Source organism: Bufo gargarizans, chromosome 8, assembly GCF_014858855.1.
Source record: "Bufo gargarizans isolate SCDJY-AF-19 chromosome 8, ASM1485885v1, whole genome shotgun sequence".
Classification (NCBI taxonomy): Eukaryota; Metazoa; Chordata; class Amphibia; order Anura; family Bufonidae; genus Bufo; species Bufo gargarizans.
Genome location: NC_058087.1, coordinates 140,306,776 through 140,325,506, shown reverse-complemented (window position 1 = coordinate 140,325,506; position 18,731 = coordinate 140,306,776). Strand labels below are relative to the sequence as shown.

The following is an 18,731-nucleotide window of genomic DNA, read 5'->3' as shown; positions in this document are numbered from 1 at the left end:
CAGCCATTTCCTATTCTGATATATACGTGTTCGAGGAAGGCTGTTATTGCCTCTTTTCTAGCCAATGTGTCCTAGCAGAATTCTTCCTGTTTTTACTATTTTCAGGTTATGAAAAGGAAGGAATGTGATCTTTTCTTAACTCTTATTTTCCCGGCCTAGAGAGAGCATTGTTCTAGAAGATAAAAAACACAGTGGTGGTCATTTATTAATACAGCGGAAAACTGTAGTGTTACTACTAATAACAAATAATGGTGTCCAGGCCATCGTTGTAGTGAACTTACCATAGATTAGGACTGTAGGTAGTGCCAGCAGAACATCAGAGCCTATTCTGGCCACATACATTAGATAAATGTCAGACCACCACCGATCTTCTAATGTGTATGGGGTCCTACCCATGGCAGTTGTCGGGGGAAATAACAATCAGCCAGTTGTCTATCATTTGCCTGATCTTTTTGTTCTTGGGGAGACAAGTTGTTCCTCTCTCCACATTCAGAATACATGTATGCTTGGTCGAGCAGAAATGTACCGTATATGGGAGGTCAGGCAGGGGGAGATAGCTGTTGGCCAAATAGGCGTATGGCAGGACTTTGACTATGTTCATGACATTTATACTCCTGAGTCTGATATATACTGTAATGCGCCCCTATGATGCAGAAGTATCTCAGAAGGACGCACACTGCAGGTTTATACCTGGATAGTGCTAGTCTTGCTTAGAAAATGACAAAATCTCAGTATACGTCAGTGAGGTCCATCACTTGTCATTTGGATTTGTTGAATGACATATCTGTCATAGCGTCGTGGCATCCATCATACCATGTCGCCATTGTGAACAGAGCCTAAATAAAGGGAGAATGCCGTTATTGATGTAAAAAAATGAAAATCAGACATCATATTGTACTTGACAATATTTTAACCAGCCCTGTACCTCACATGGATCCAGAGATCTCCCCATTTATTGCTGCCACTATTGTAGATTTATTTCAGGCTGGTAGGGGTGTGACCTTTCTCAGGAGAAAGGTCTATTTTGCTGTAGCTCTTTCCCTGTAACTTCCACAGCTTCTAACAGAAGATATGGCTGGTGACAGTTGAAGAATTTAAACTGAGTGCGTGCGACCATCTCAGTGAGGTGGACGGAGAAACAGGGAGAAGAACAAACAGCAGGTGGCGCTATACAGATACATTTTATTGAATATCTCAGCGGCTATACAAAATGTTTAATTACATGCAATTATAAAAGTATTCAGATTCATGTGCTGGTTTGAAAAATATAGAATATTATTAGTGGGACAACTCCTTTAATAGAGGAATTGTAATGTTACTGTAATGCACGTTGCCAAATGTAAGTCATCAAATCAATCCATTCATTAGTACATATGTTATTTCATTGATTGCTTTCTCTTTTTTCATCATTTTATTAGAGCATGAAAAAATGATAGCAAAGCTAGCGGAGATGTCTGCTGCTGACATACACAAGGAAGTCCGGAAGATCCCAGTGTGTCTGAATGAAAAGCGCAACCTTAGGTAGGGCTTATTATTAAGTAATGATGATAATGTTCACCTCATAATAGGTTAATATTTTGTGTATTTATAAATTATTATATACAGCAGTGGAGTATGCAATATGTACAACAAAAAGCAAACGGAGCTCTCACAAACATTTTGAATGGTCTTGTTCTTTGGCGAGCTAGTGCTTCCTGGTACCTGGTCATGACTTGGGTATGCCAAGGTAGAAAGCAAACCTGGGCCCAGGTGCCTGAAGGAGCTTAATGGCCTTTCTTCAACATTAAAGGACACCAGTACTACAAGTGAGATAAAGTGATGGGTCCTATCAAGGGTTTGTCCAGGAGCATCAAGCTAGAAGTATAGATTCCCAGAAGTCAAAATGATTAATGGCGGACGCTAAGGATCACAAACTGATTGCATTCCTCTCAGAGATAATGTGGAAATAAGGAAAGTCTACAAATCTCAGACAGAACGCAGTACTTTCCCCATCTTGCCATCCCCAGACCAAGCTGGTTTGATGTACAGGAGTATGTGTTCGCTGGGAGGGCAGACATTCACAATTATTGTCCTTTGGTTGTCTGTCGGCAGATTGGTTCCTATGACACTGGCTGACCTGTTACATGTGCGCTTGGCTGCTGAAGGCATCTGTGTTGGTCTCATGGTCATATATGCCTGCAGCATTGCTGAAAAAAAATGATGTTTTATTATATTCAAATGAGCTTCTTGGAGCAACGTGGGCGTTGCTGTTACACCTAGAGGCTCTGCCCTCTCTGCAGCTGCCATGCCCTCTGCACTTTGATTGGCCGGACCAGGCAGTGTAAACATCATCGCACCTGCCTGGTCCTGTCAATCAAAGTGCAGCGTGAGCAGCAGTTACAGAGAAAGTAGAGCCTTGAGGAGTAATGGCAACGCCCCTCGCATATAATCAAACCTAATTTTTCTCAGCAATGCGGGCACATATGAACATAGGACCAACACAGATGTCTTCAGCTGCCAAGAGCACATGTAACAGGTTAGCCAGTATCATAGGTACTGTGACACAGTAAGGGCTTGTGTCTGGCAAGGCAGGTGCAGCTGGGCTGGTTTCCAGCCAGGTGAGGTCAAATACCGGACCGGAGTTTAAGTGCTGGTCCGGGTTTTTGCAGCACCTGGCTGTCCTTAAATAGGCAGCTGGGCTCAGCAGAGATGGCTCTGTTTTTGGGATCCTAGGCTTTGTGCCGTGCTGGAGGGCTGAGAGCCGCACGCTGGGGAAACAGGCCCCCTAAAGCCTGCTGTGGACTACTGGAGGCAGAACCGCCAGCAAGGTGACCTGTGTTATATGAACTTTCCATTGTGTGTGAATTAACACTAAGACTGCAAAGTTACGTGCTGTTTTTTGCAATTGCCTCAAGTGTGACTAAATAGTGACGTTTTGAGTTAAGAACTTGTATTTTGCCTCTGTACTGCGCCCTCCGCTTACCCCATCCTACCAGAGCGAAACCCCACAGTACAAATCTGCTAACAGATGCCCTTTAAGTGGATAAGTCTAGATAATTGCAGATTCCTACTTATTGCAGGTAAACCTTCATTTTACTGAAGAGATGCTTGAATATCTGTGGTCCCCAGAGCAAAAGCAGCTTTTTGCTGTAGCTCAGTGCTTCAGCTAATTTACATTGAAGTCTTTACTTTATTTTTTTGGGTGAATTTTATTAATTTATTATAGAATAATAAGTGTTGCTTGAACTTGCAGTATTTATGCTCTGATCATGTTTATTTAATTTATTTATTTTATGCACTTATATAGCGCTTCTATATTCCACAGCACTTTACAGACATTAGCATCCAACTGTCCCCAAAGGGGCTCACAATCTAAGGTCCCTATCAGTATATCTTTGGAGTGTGGGAGAAAACTCCATGCAGATGTTGTCCTTGGTCAGATTTGAACCTAGGACCCCAGCGCTGCAAGGCACCAGTGCTAACCACTGTGCCTATGTTAAAAGGGGTTATGCCAAGTTACAAATTATCTGATTGCTGGGGGTCTAACCTCTGGGACCCCCATGCTCAGGAGAACAGGATTCCTGTGCCCCTTATATGAATGGAGCGGCAGGTCGCCCATGTTTGCCTCCACTCCATTGATTCTGTATGTGACTGCCAGAGATAACCAAGTACAGCATTTGGCTACCCTCAGCCGTGCCATAGAGAATCAATGGAGCAGCAGTGGATGTGCATGACCTGCCACTCACTCCATATACGGGGCAGGACCCCCATTCTCCTATGTTCTGGTGGTCGGACTCCCACCAATCAGATACTTTTCCCCTATCCTGTAGATAGGAGACAAGTTTCTAAATTGTCAGAAGCCTTTAAAGGGCTTCTGTCACCCCCCAAAAGTCATTTTTTTTTTGGGCTAATTAAAATCCTTATACTGCGATTTTTAAATAAATAGGGCTCTTACCCTTTTCTGTTGGCTAGTTTCTTTAAAAACGGCACTTTTATAATATGCAAATTACCTCTCTACCAACAAGTAGGGCGGTTACGTGCTGGTAGCCGCCGCATCCTCCTCTCAAAAAAACGCCCCCTCCTCCTGCTGATTGACAGGGCCAGCGAGTGCTCTCTTCCTCCGGCTGGCCCTGTCTGCAATTCAAATCCCGCGCCTGCACCTCATTCAGCTCAGGCGCTCTGAGAGAAGGACGCTTGCTTCCTCAGTGCGCCTGCGCAGATGATGTCTTCTCTTTCGGGTTTAGAGGTGACGTCATCGGCGCAGGCGATGTGCTGAGGAAGCGAGCGTCCTTCTCTCAGAGCACCTGCGCCGAATGAGGTGCAGGCGCGGGATTTGAATTGCAGACAGGGCCAGCCTGAGGAGGAGATCATGGCTGGCCCTGTCAATCAGCAGGAGAAGGGGGCGTTTTTTTTAAAGGAGGATGCGGCGGCTACCAGCAAGTAACCGCCCTACTTGCTGGTAGAGAGGTAATTTACATATTATAAAAGTGCCGTTTTTTAAGAAACTAGCCAACAGAAAAGGGTAAGAGCCCTATTTATTGAAAAATCGCAGTATAAGGATTTTAATTAGCCTAAAAAAAAAAAGACTTTTGGGGGGTGACAGAAGCCCTTTAAGCTTGAATGAGAGACCCATGAAGCAGTTTATTTTAGACAATATCACCAGCCGTTGCATACTTTTATATAATTTCTGGTATTATATGACTCTCCACAGGAACAGAGTCAAGAAACTCAAGCAGAAATCTTCAAAGGACGTCTCACAAATGGACTGTTGCAGCGGATGTCTGCATAGTATGAAATTAGTAGGTGGAATATTTACTTTATATGTGTCCTCCACATCTATCCGCTACTTAAATTTGGAGGTTAATTTTAAAAATATGGTTATAGAGACATATCTTTTAAGATACCTTTTGGAAATGGGTGTTATTGATCCTGTAGGTCAGGTGAGGTTTCTACAAAAACTACTTTGTTTTAAGAATACTACTCAAAAAGTCAGTAGAAAAGAAAAAAGTGGTCAGCTCACCCTGGTCCATTAGAAGTACAGGAATAGTCCATTGGGTGCACAAGAAGAATTCAGGTCCCTGGGCCAGGATAGTGGCAGCTCTCCAGAATGTAAAAAAATATATAAAAAAACTTTAGTGATCCATTTAAAAAGCAAGGAACATCTCTGTGCCTCTAGAAAAGTAAAAAAAATATGTGCTTGAAACTGATCCCAGCTCTTACTTATTGCACATCTTAATCACCAAATGTGAATGGAACACCTAGTGTCCAGGTGATGTTCCACATTGCATCCGCCTAACTTCAGAGCACAGCTGAAATTCAAGGAAGCTTGACTATTTTTGAGAACTCCCATAGAAGTGAACAGAGAGAGTCACGCTGCACAGTCACATCCTTATTCACAGTGGCTGTGAGATGGCCCCGTTCTTGAGAAAAGTGCTGATTAAAGCTACATTCACACGTCAGTATTTTTCTATATCCCGAATTTCGGTCCGTTTTTTGCGGATCCGTTGTTCCTGAAAATGTTTCCGTATGTCATCCGTATGTCATCCGTTTTTTGCGGATCCGCAAAAAACGGAAACATGTATATAATTTAAATAAGCAAATAAAGTTGTTTGGATTTCTTAGAAAAAAAATTGAAAGAAAAAAAGTTTCTGTTTGCAGGATTTAATTTCCAGGAACGGAATCCGCATAAAACGGATGACATACGTAATGACATACGAATGTCTTCCGTTTTTTGCGGATCCATTGACTTTGTATTGTACCAGGATCCGATTTTTGCGGAAAAGAATAGGACATGTTTTATATTTTTTCGGACATGCGGAACGGAACAACGGAAACGGACAGCACACATTGTGCTGTCCGATTTTTTTCAGGACCCATTGAAAATGAATGGGTCCAGATCTGGTCCAGATCTGTTCCGCAAAAAACGGAAGAATCCATTGACTTTGTATTGTACCAGGATCCGATTTTTGCGGAAAAGAATAGGACATGTTTTATATTTTTTCGGACATGCGGAACGGAACAACGGAAACGGACAGCACACATTCTGCTGTCCGATTTTTTTCAGGACCCATTGAAAATGAATGGGTCCAGATCTGGTCCAGATCTGTTCCGCAAAAAACGGAACAGATCAGGAAAGAAAAAACGGACGTGTGAATGGACACTACAAGCTCACGCAAGAAGGACTAAATAAGGCCAGGAACTGGCTAGCACATAACCACCTCAAACTCAACCCGACCAAGACTGAGCTTATTGCACTACATAAAACACCTGAGGCTGCCGCCCCGTCTATCTTTGGGGAAAACGTTGCCATCGCCACACAAGGAAAGAGTCTGGGGATAATCTTGGATCAAGAAATGAGCCTCCGTCCCCAGATTAAAGAAGTAATACGGAAAGCAAACTTTGCCCTATTCCTTCTAAAAAAAAGCCCTACCGTTTCTCCCCAACACATGCAGACAGGTCGTGGTGGGAGCTCTAGTCAACTCCCACCTGGACTATGGTAATGCAATGTATGCGGGGCTGCCAGAGAAAGATCTGGGAGCTCTGCAACACTGTCAAAACAGAGCCATCCGGCTCATCAAGAAACTAGACTGGACAGATTCTGTCACAAAAGCACGCAGGGAACTCCACTGGCTCCCAGTGAAAGAGAGAGTGCAGTTTAAGCTGTGCTGCTTAACACACAAAGCTCTCTACAAAACAGGTCCCATCTACCTGCAAAAAAAGATAACACGTCACCATCCTCCTAGAGAACTGAGATCCACCTCAGCCTCCCTTCTGTCGGTGCCAAGAACCCGCCTCAAGACAAGGGGGGACAGACGTTTCTCAGTATTGGCCCCCAAGATCTGGAACTCCCTCCCAGAACACATTAGAACAACATCAAACTACCTGGAATTTAGGAAGTTGGTTAAGACCTGGCTTTTTGTGTAGGATGACGTGGGGGCCCACCAATATAGCCGTCGACAAGCGCTTCGATCGGATTGAGTTCCTCTAGAGCGCTATACAAGGACTTAGTAACATAACATAACATAACCCTAAAGATGAGCAAATCAATTCTAACGAAATCAAATTAGTTAGAAATTGGGCTCTTGGAGCACCTGGGGTCTGGCTCAAGCCCACGTAGCACCAATTCTTCAACACCCTGCTGCTACTAAATTGAATGACAGGGCCAAAAATCTTCCCTTGCCCTGTCAATCTCGCATCTGCGTCATTTGTCCTAGTATCGCCCCTAGCACAGGGGATCTGTTGCTGCTACCTGAGCAGTGCAGATACCTACTGTGCATGCACCACTGACGTCTGGGTACACCTGGACATAAGCGGCGCTTGTGCAGTGGGTATCTAGCAGAGCAGATGCATGATTGACAAGGCCAGATGAGATGTCTAGCCCTGTCAATCAAGGGGGAGGGAGTCTCGTGAGCAGCAGGGTGTTGATGAACTGGTGCTCTGAGGGCTTGAGCCAGCCACTCGGTGCTCCAGGAACCTAATTTGTAATAAAAAAGATATGGTTAAAATATCTAATCTCCAGTGCTGATCCCAGAGATGGAACGCACACATTTCCTGTTGTAAATGTCCAGATGCGGATACCCCTTCAAACAAACGATAAGTAATACAGTGTTGAAGTAGTTGTTGATGAATCAACACTTTTGGTATATTCATGTCATTTAATCCATACTTCTTTTGTAAATTCTTCCTCACCAGTCTTTCCGGAGGTCTAAGCAGGCGGCTTCAGAGGCATTAGAGGCACTTCAGCTTTGGCATGGCACCTTGAAAGTCATAGAAGGGAAATTCGGAACAAGTATTCTGTCATATTTCAATTTCATCAAATGGCTGCTGATGTTCAACATCTTCTCGTTTGTGGTGAATTTCAGTTTCATCACCGTTCCTCAGTTTGTTGATATGGCGCCTAATGACTTAAATTTCTCTGGTCTGGAACTTCTTACAGGAGCGGTAAGTATGGATAGGTCAATTCTCAGCAAACCCTCAAATTACATTCATTGGGAAAAGTATGCTAAGTAAGAAGTATATACTGTAGATATGTACGATATGGGTGCTATCTTCACCACTTTTACTACCTTTACTGTCCTTACACCTGAAGACAAAAAACAAAAAATATTTTTTCACGAGACAGGACGGAGTAGTTTGTTTGCTCTTTCCCATAATATGGCTTGATTGCATTACATTACATTTTTTTCAGCATAAATTATTCATATTGTCTTCTTTATGTCATTTCTAAGTTTATAATGCTTTTCTATTTGCATAGAGCACAGTTCTTCTCTTCTCTCACTCACATATGTGTAAACTTCTGCCTGTTTCTACCACTAGGCCCCCTAGAATGCAGCCGTATACAGCCCCTATTGACCTGAACTGTATACAAATCAGCCCCCTAGTGGGCGGACATATACCTGTAATAATCAGAATTTTTTTTAAATTTTTTTTTTAAGGGCTACTTTGAAGATACAGTCTTGTACTATGGATACTATTCAAATAGTAGCATCAGGAAAGATGTCTACCTAGCACCATATAATATGCAGTTAGCATATATATTTACCATTGGATTGTATTTGGCTACCTGCTTTCTCATCCTACTCATTAGGTAATGTGATCTGTCAGTTCATTCTCAGTCACTTTATCCAGAAACGTGTATTATGCCAGGACACAAACAGCCACACGCATGATATTTCAGTGAGATATGTAAAGCTCCGGCTTGAGTCAGTTTAAGAGGTAATAGTATTAATTGCCTAATAGGCACTGCCACAAATTCAAGTTTTTTTTCTGCCATTTTTATAGCCAAAAATAGAGAAAATTAATTACGGGGTTCTCCATAATCCCTTCGGTTTTGAGTTAATGTAGTTGACCTAATACAGAAATCATACTCACCTGGTTCCCACCACTTCACTCCAATCTTCTGGTCCCAAGCTTGTCGACTTCTGACCAGGCGGCGGTCATGTGCACCGTTGCAGCCACTGACTGGCTTCAGCTGCTGGGTTATGTGCAACTCGGGATACATTTCACCACTGAGGCCACTGGTGCATGTGACCACGTCCTGCATGGAAGTCAACACACCTGAGACTGGAAGATGACCAACCGCAGCCAGGGGACATAATTGGAATGGTGGGGACCAGGTGAGTATGATTCTTATATTACATCAACCATGCTGTAGGGGCTAAATCAAAATGGAGGGGATCCTGGAGAACCCATTCAAGGACTAATATATGTAATGTGTTTTGCACGCGCGTGAGGAAAAAATAAATGTGAATACCCAGACACAAACCCGGACTTCTTCACTAAAGTTCGGGTTTGGGTTCGGTGTTCTGTAGATTTCATTATTTTCCATTATAACATGATTATAATGGAAAATAATAGCATTCTGTATTAAAGAATGTTAAGTATAATTGAGGGTCAATTGAGGGTTAAAAAAATTATAAAAATATAACTCACCTCATCCACTTGATCGCGCAGCCGCGATCCTCTTCTTTGTTCTTCTTGAAGGACCTGCAAAAGGACCTTGGCTGACGTCATCGACATTCTATCTTCATTCAGCAGGACCTACGCTGACGTCACTGCGCTCACCACGTGGTGAGCGTGATGACGTCAGCAAAGGTCCTTTTGCAGGTCCTTCAAGAAGAACAAAGAAGAGGATACCGGCTGGCGATCAAGTGGAAGATGCGAGTTATGTTTTTATTATTTTTTAACCCTCAATTGACATTATACTTAGCATTCTGTCTTAAAGAATGCTATCATTTTCCATTATAACCATGTTATAATGGAAAACAATAAAGTAAATGGGGTCCTGGGTCATACATCCCTTGTCTCCTTAGCAACCATGCGTGAAAATCGCACCGTATCTGCACTTGCGGATGCGATGTTCACGCAGCCCTATTCATTTCTATGGGGCCTGCGTTGCGTGAAAAACGCAGAATATAGAACATGCTGCGATTTTCACGCAACGCACAAGTGATGCGTGAAAAACATCGCTCATGTACACCGCCCCTTTGAAATGAATGGGTCAGGATTCAGTGCGGGTGTAATGCGTTCACCTCATGCATTGCACCCACGCGGAATACTCGCCCGTGTGAAAGGGGCCTTATAGTCAATGGTGTCCAGCAGTGAAAGGCAGTATCTGGCTAAGCCGGATCCAGGGAACCCCTGCAGAGAATAGCCTGCCGGGGTTCCCTGTATCCGGCTTAGGCTACTTTCACTCTAGCGTTTCTACTTTCCAGTATTGAGATCAGTCATAGGGTCTCAATACCGGAAAAAACGCTTTTGTTTTCTCACCATTCATTGTCAATGGGGAAAAAACATAACTTAACAGAATGGAGTGCTCCAAAATGCATTCTGTTCCATTTGGTTGCGTTCCCATACTGGAAAGCTAACCGCAGCAAGCTACGGTTTTCTTTCTGTCATGGAATGCGGAGCAAGATGGATCCCTTTTCTCAGACACAATAGAAAACTGATCCGTCCCCCATTGACTTTCAATAGAGTTCAGGACGGATCCGTCTTGGCTATGTTAAAGATAATACAACCGGATCCGTTCATAACAGATGCAGATGGTTGTATTATCAGTAACGGACGCGTTTTTGCTGAACCCTGCCGGATCCAGCAAAAACGCTAGTGTGAAAGTAGCCTTAGCCAGATACTGCCGTTCACTGCTAGACACCCCTGACTATAATGGATCAGACGAGGATCTTGCTGAAGCCCATTGACCATAATGGATTTGACGAGGATCTTGCTGGACCCCATTGATTATAATGGATCAGATGAACAGCCTGCCGGATCTGATAAATGGAGGTGTGAACCTACCCTTAGCTATAGACGACTGGATTTAAATATGTGCAACTCTCATCTTTGAGCCGGATTAATTCAGGTTTCAGCTTCTGGACTAGAGATGAGCGAATGATCATCAGCAGGGCTTCTTCACCTTTGAGGGTCTGTCCCCGCAGGTGAAGAAGCGTCCACCTGCCGCAAGATTGAGAGGGCCAGACATTTAGCCCAATCTTGACAATTTCCTGCCTGTACCGCTGCTCCAGTTAGCAGAACAAGGGAAGAGGCTGCTTCTGAGCATTGACTGCTCAGGTGCAGCAACACTTCTGGGTAGGGGGCACGTGCGCAGTCACTGCTCCGAAGCCGAATCAGAGCCTCTGCCTTTGTTCTGCTAATCGGAGCAGTGATGAAGGCAAGAAATTGTCAGGGCCGGGCTAAATGTCTAGCCTTGTCAATCTTACGGCAGATGGGCACTTCTTCACCGGAGAGGATAGTCCCCGATCCTGCTGATGATCTCTATTCTGGACCTAAACAAGAAATAATAGTTGTTGTTTTCAATTGCGATTCAAGTACAAGTCCTTTGTAACTGTGGGTTCTCCGTGCTCCAATTTGCTTTACTGTAATACCAGTGTAGTCTTTCAGCACTTTCACACGGTATTTGATCAGTATTTGGTCAGTGTTTTGTAAACCAAAACCAGGAATGGAGCCTGCAGAGAAAAGTGTAATGGAAAAGTTGTGTCTCACCCATGCCTTACAAATACTGATGAAAATTACTGATCATATATGGATTATGTTATAGTGGTCTTATGAATGAAGCCCTGGAAATTTTGTCTACGAGAGGTTACTGCTCCACCTACTGTAACAGTGCATGCTGCCATTATAAAGTGATATATTTTTCATAAACGTCACTGGCAGCATTGACATTTGCATTCACTTTTACTGCCAGCTAGGATTATTTGCATACAGTTTACCTTTACAGGAACTCTAATCCATGTTATTTACCTGTGCCATGCAGTTCAATGCAATCTATTGTTTCCTGCGTAGGGCAAAGCTAGGATAATGCCAGACGCATTTAAAAAAAAGTCTGCCACTGTAGTCACTACTTTATCACTAGACGTAGACAGTCAAACAAAGCCTCGTGCACATGGCACCCATCTCCATGTACCATCAGGCTAAACCCTGTCAGGTGCTCTATGAGAGCGGTATTCTCCCCTAATATACAGCATGTCAGGACATAGGTTCCATTCACACGTCAGTATTTTTGCTACGCATCCGACCTGCATTTTTTGGTGGATTGGATGCAGACCCATTCTTTTCAATAAAGGCAGACAGCACACCGTTCCCTAGCCCCTTAAAAAAGATAGAACATGTTCTATTCCTGTTCGTTTTGCGGAAACGAATAGGCATTGTTACAATGGATCATCAAAAAACGGATGCAACACAGACGTCATCCATATTTTTTGAGGATCCGCAAACTACATACGCTGTGTGAATGCACTCATATGGGGATACAGTAGAGCCCGTTGCACCTCTGTGACCTATTACAGCCATAGTAAAGCCTTCTGCATGAGGCTTTATGTGCCCTAAGGGCCCACGCAGTGGCACCATACAGTTAAAATCTCCTTCCACATCTATGTCTACGTCCTTATAGACTTGAACAGAGCAAGTTTAGACCAACGTCACTCGGAAATGGCTGAGTAGAATATTTGAAGGCTTTACATGTGGAAACATTATTGTAAAAGTTTACAGAGGTGCGGACTTTAAAACTTTTTGTTACTTAGTAATTAAAATAGGTTCATAATGATCTAAGAGGCATGTGACCTGTAATCAACATCTGAGATGTATCCCTGGATATGGTTAACCTAAGAATGATTACTGTGATTGAGGGCATCGTAAAAGGATATGACTGCTTGTAATTGATGCAAGTTCTCACTGGGTAATAAACAACCAAACACTCTGCAGATATTGATATTGAGGTGGATTTAAGGGGTTAAAGTGAGTCTGGTTCACAGCTCCCCTCTCTGCCACCAATCTCTGAAATTCAGAATTACAGCTTTCTGATGGACACCGCGCTGGCCAATCAATGACCTCACTGGTAATGTGTTTTAATGACTGTGCCCATATATTGCATGTAACTGCGGGAGCCAATAACTGGCCTCAGTAGTCTTGTGCTGTGTATTGCTGAGGCCAGTGACTGGTTGCAGCGATCACGTGCAGTATACAGAATGCCATTCCTGCAGAGATGGTGGGCAGGATTGGAGTGGAGGTGAGTAGAGGGGATTTGGTATAGTGAGTATAACCTTTTTTTTTTTTTTTATACCTTCCCATTTTTAAATGTATTTTTTTACAAATAATTTAAGTCAGGCAATCCCTTTAAAAGGGTTTTGGGGGAACGTTGAGCGCCGTACTCGGCTATCTTTAGCAGTCCAATAGACTTACAATTGAGTGGCAATGTGCATGCTCCACTCCCACTCCCAGCATCATCCACCATCAGTGTGGATCCCAGTGGTAGAACCCCCAGTAATCAAACACTTATCACCTTTCCACAGTATAGTTGATAATTTGGGACAACCCGTTTTAAGTATTGTTGCAACTACAAAGTCCACAGAGAGGTTGTCTTCATACATAGTTTTATACTGTACAGATCTATGCTCACTTTAAAGGGGTTCTCCAGGAATTAAGAAAATGAAAATACTTAGATATTACTTAATTTTAAAGTTGTGTTCAAAATAACAGCACTCAGACATCACTAACCTGATCAATCACAGTTTTTGGTAGAAATTATATTTCTACATGGCAAATAATTTGCTAGCAGGTGTAGAAGAGTAATAGAAACCCAACAGACCCAACAGTCATGACATGCATGCTGCTGATTCTCTGAAATTCAATCAATTATTGAAAGGGGCATGTTCAAAATAATAGCAGTGTGGAGTTCAATGAGTGAGGTCATTCATTCTTTGAAAAAACAGGTGGCAATTATTGCCCTTATTTAAGGAAGGAAGGCAGCAAATGTTGTACATGCTGGTTACAATGCATTTCTCTCTGAAATTCTGAGTAAAATGGGTTGTTCCAGACATTGTTCAGAAGAACAGCGTACCTTGATTAAAAAGTTGATTGGAGAGGGGAAAACATATAAAGAAGTGCAGAAAATGATAGGCTGCTCAGCTAAAATGATCGCAAATGCTTTAAAATGGCATCCAAAACCTGAAAGATGTGGAAGAATATGAAAAACTACCATTCGAATGGATAGAAGAATAGCCAAAATGGCAAGGACTCCAACAATCATCTCCAGGAAGATCAAAGAAGGTCTAAAGTTACCTGTGAGTACTGTTACTATTAGAAGACGCCTATGTGAAGCCAAGCTATCTGCAAGAAGCCCCCGCAAAGTCCCACTGTTGATAAAAAGACATGTGCTGAAGAGGTTACAATTTGCCAAAGAGCACAGTGACGGCCTAAAGAGACATTTTGTGGACTGATGGAAGTGAGATTGTTCTTTTTAGGTCTAGTGGCCGGAGACAATTTGTCAGATGACCCCCAAACACTGAATTCAAGCCACAGTACACTGTGAAGACAGCGAAGCATGGGGGCGCAAGCATCACGATATGGGGATGTTTCTCATACTAAGGAAGGTGTTGGGCCTATTTATCACATATCAGGGATCATGGATCAGTTTGAATACATCAGAATACTTGAAGAGGTCATGCTGCCTTATGCTGAAGAGGAAATGCCCTTGAAATGGGTCCTCAGCAAGACAACGACCCCAAACACATCAGTAAGTGTGCAACATCTTGGTTCCAGACCCCAAAATTGACGTTATGGAGTGGCCAGCCCAATCCCCGGATCTTAATCCAATAGAAAACTTGTGGGGTGACATTAAAAATGCAGTTTCTAAAGGCAAAACCAAGAAATATAGAAGAACTGTGAAATGTAGTCCAATCATCCTGGGCTTCACAGGGGCCAGAAGTCGGTTGACTCCATGAAACACAGATGTCCAGCAGTTCTCAGAAACAGCGGTTATACAACTAAATATTAGTTAAGTGATTTAAAGGAAAGCAAAATCTTCAAACATTTTTTAGTTTATATAGTGAATGTTTGAGTTTGTAAGGAAGAACACAAACACTGCTATTTTTTAACAGTCTAATCACTTTTCTTAAAAATTTTTAGAGGAACAAACTAATTTGATATATTTTTCTTCATGTTATGATTTGAAATAGAATGTGTAGTGTTCCCAATGCATTTGTGTGTATGGAAATAAAAGCTATTAGAAGGATTTTGAGCTTTATTCACTTGTAACTATTACTTTATTATAAATATATTCCCAAATACCTTTCATTATTTATAATGGCTCGGGAGCAATCATTAGGAGAAACTAAACGTCCGCCATCCTATTAGTACACACAAAACCCGTCCTAATCACACAGCAGGACAAGTTACTTCAGAACACTGAGGTAAAGGGCTGCCTCATCCTCCTTCCTGCTCTGTTCATCAGGGATTATGATCCTAAATACAGCAGATAAGATCTTCAGCTGAATCTCTGTAGGAATGGAGTTCATGAGCAGATGTGGCTAATGAGCAGCAGCACTTATATGCAGTCTCCATTACCACAGCCCCACATTACCACAGTCTGTCCTGTCCATCCTCTCTGTACTTCATGTCTCCTCGTGAACTCCATTCCCACAAAGATTCAGCTAAATATCATTAAAAACTGTATTCAGTATCATAATCCCTGATAAGCAGAGCAGAGAGGGGGATGAGGCAGCTCTTTAGCTCAGTGATGTGAAGTAACTTGTCCTGCTGTGTGATTAGGACAGGTTTTGTGTGTACTAATAGGACAGTGGCCATTTTATTTCTCCTAATGATTGCTCCCTAGGCAAAATGAGCCATTATAACTAATAAAAGGTATTTGGGAATATATTTATAATAAAGTAATAGTTACATATTATCATTTTCTTAATTCCTGGAGAACCCCTTTAAGTAAGGTTTGAAGCTACAGTAAGCGACTTGTCAGAAGTTATCTGCACAGCGACATTATATAATGTATATGTGTGTGGCGTGCTACAAAGATTGTTTTAAATTTCATCCAAATTTCCGGGCTGTAACTGGCACACATTCACATTGTTCACTGTGTGATTACAGAGGTCGGAGCGGGGGGGGGGGGGGGGGGGGGGGTTAGCCACTTGTCCTGGTCCCTTGCATGAATGGTTTCTTATAGAGAGGGCCCGTGATAGACAGCGACCTAGTGCACGTTTTTGTGTGGCGCACTGCACGATTTTGATGCTCTTACATTGCTGTTGTTGGCATCTATACTGTAAATGCACTCATATGAATCATTAACCTCTATTACGTCACATGTGGGGTCTTTAACGATATCGCCCGCTTCAGAACAGAGCGGGCACCATAGTAACTGGGTGCCTACTGTTTCATACAGCATGCACCCGTGGCTAATCTCAGCGGCCGGTGATAATGCCAATCGCGGACATTTAAAGGGAACCTGTCACCGGGATTTGGGGTATAGAGCTGAGGACATGGGTTGCTAGATGGCCGCTAGCACATCCGCAATACCCAGTCCCCAAAGCTCTGTGTGCTTTTATTGTGTAAAAAAAAAACATTTGTTCTATATGCAAATTAACATAAAAGAGTCATATCTTACTTGTGTGACCAGAGAAGAGTCATATTTTCAAGCTCTGACTCAACTCAGGTTAATTTGCATATGTATCAAATTGTTTTTTATACACAATAAAAGCACACAGAGCTATGGGGACTGGGTATTGCGGATGTGCTAGCGGCCATCTAGCAACCCATGTCCTCAGCTCTATACTCAAAATCCCGGTGACAGGTTCCCTTTAATCTCCCAGACGCTGTGGTCAAACCTGTGAAATACCAGAAGTGCGCACTTCCAGGTATGCTCCGGCTTCCCTGTGTGGCGATCAGAGGAGCTGGAGTGTGTATGCGGCAGGCCTTGTGATTCAGAATGACAGGAGGCTGCTGCATAGAAGTTTCTATGGAGCCCCTGCCTTTGGCAGGGCTCCACAGAAACACAGTAAAGTCATCATAGACTCCAATGCTAATGCTTTTGTTTTTAAAAATAAAAATGTTTTAAAAAATAGTATGGTATCGCGGCATGCAAAAATGCCCGTGCTTAGGGATGAGCAAAATCGACTTCGGATGAACCATTCAAAGTCGATTTGCATAAAACTTTGTTAGAATACTGTACGGAGCGAGTGCTCCGTACAGTATTAGAATGTATTGACTCCAATGAAGTGAAGTATCGCAAGACTTTGGGTAATAACTTCAGAAAGAAATTTCTCTGTTTCGGTTGCAAGTGGTACCTTGGCACAGTATTCTAACAAAGTTTTATGAGAATCCACTTCGGATGAAACATCCGAAGTCGATTTGCTCATCCCTACCTGTGCTATCAAAATATAAAAATATTTATCCCATGCGGAAAAAGGCGAAACTAAAAAAAAGTGTCAAAATGGCTGATTCAATGTTTTCTGGTCTCTTCTCAACAAAATATAAAATAAAAAGTGATCAAAAAGTCGTATGGTATCAATGAAAAGTACAGATGACCCTGCAAACAATGAGCCTGCACTCATAACTACAAAAAAGTTATCTCAAGTTTTATTTTTTTCCGTATCAAAATGCAAGAAAAGCTATACATATGTGGTATCACCTGATTCGTACTGACCTGGAGAATGAAAAGCCAGTCAGTTTTACCGCTTAGTGAACGTGGTAAAAAAAAAAAAAACACCATTAAACTGTATCAGAATTACATATTTTTCCAATTCCACCCAATTTGGATTTTTTTCCCACTTCCCGCAACATTCTATGCAATATTAAATGGTGGCATTAGAAAGTACAACAACAACAAAGCAGGGTATAGCCTCGCAGACGTCTTATTTTTCTCTTATCATACTGTCATCATGCATAATTTGTAACTGTAGAAGTGAATACTGTCGCTGTGTGTATAGCCCTTAAAAATGTATTACACCGATAATCGCTAACGAGCATTCGCATCTTGCAGTGTAATACGGGCAATTCAGATTTTTAAGCATGCTTGAAAATCAGTGTTTGCCAACGGCAGATTGAGCTGTCTAATAGCGATCTTCCTCCGGCAAACCTCTAGACCAGGCATCCTCAAACTGCAGCCCTCCAGCTGTTGCAAAACTACAACTCCCAGCATGCCCGAACAGCCTACAGTTAACAGCATACAGCAGGGCATTGTGGGAGTTGTAGTTTTACAACAGCTGGAGGGCTGCAGTTTGAGGATGCCTGCTCTAGACCGTATGGGGACAAGCGATGGCATAGCCATCGCTCTTCCCCATGCTGCGGAGGAAATCACTGCATCTAATAGCAGCAGTCTCCTCTGCTAGCTAACAAGCAATTGCCGGGATGGAACGCTTGCCTTGCAGATCTGCCTGTCTAAGGCTACTTTCACACTAGCGTTCGTCGGTCCGCTCGTGAGCTCCGTTTGAAGGGGCTCACGAGCGGACCCGAACGCAGCCGTCCAGCCCTGATGCAGTCTGAATGGAGCGGATCCGCTCAGACTGCATCAGTCTGGCGGCGTTCAGCCTCCGCTCCGCTCGCCTCCGCACGGACAGGCGGACAGCTGAACGCTGCTTGCAGCGTTCGGGTGTCCGTCTGGCCGTGCGGAGGCGTGCGGATCCGTGCGGATCCGTCCAGACTTACAATGTAAGTCAATGGGGACGGATCCGTTTGAAGATGCCACAATATGGCTCAATCTTCAGGCGGATCCGTCCCCCATTGACTTTACATTGAAAGTCTGGACGGATCCGTACGAGGCTATTTTCACACTTAGCTGTTATATGCTAAAATAATGCAGACTGATCCGTTCTGAACGGAGCCTCCGTCTGCATTATTATGATCGGATCCGTTCAGAACGGATCCGATCGAACGCTAGTGTGAAAGTAGCCTAATACAGGCTTTAGTCCTGGATGACAACAATAGCAATACACTCACCATGTGTTCCAGCAGAG

General features: G+C 43.0%; 1 protein-coding gene across 1 annotated transcript in view; it reads left to right on the top strand.

The window, feature by feature from the left end:
- Positions 1-18,731, top strand: part of TMC5 (transmembrane channel like 5) — a 106,261-nt gene that overhangs the window by 55,135 nt on the left and 32,395 nt on the right. The window contains exons 6-9 of the mRNA XM_044304094.1: positions 1,419-1,521; positions 4,691-4,778; positions 7,672-7,920; positions 8,415-8,566. Of these exons, the coding sequence (XP_044160029.1) occupies positions 1,419-1,521; positions 4,691-4,778; positions 7,672-7,920; positions 8,415-8,566 (592 nt within the window). The remainder of the gene's footprint in view (positions 1-1,418; positions 1,522-4,690; positions 4,779-7,671; positions 7,921-8,414; positions 8,567-18,731) is intronic.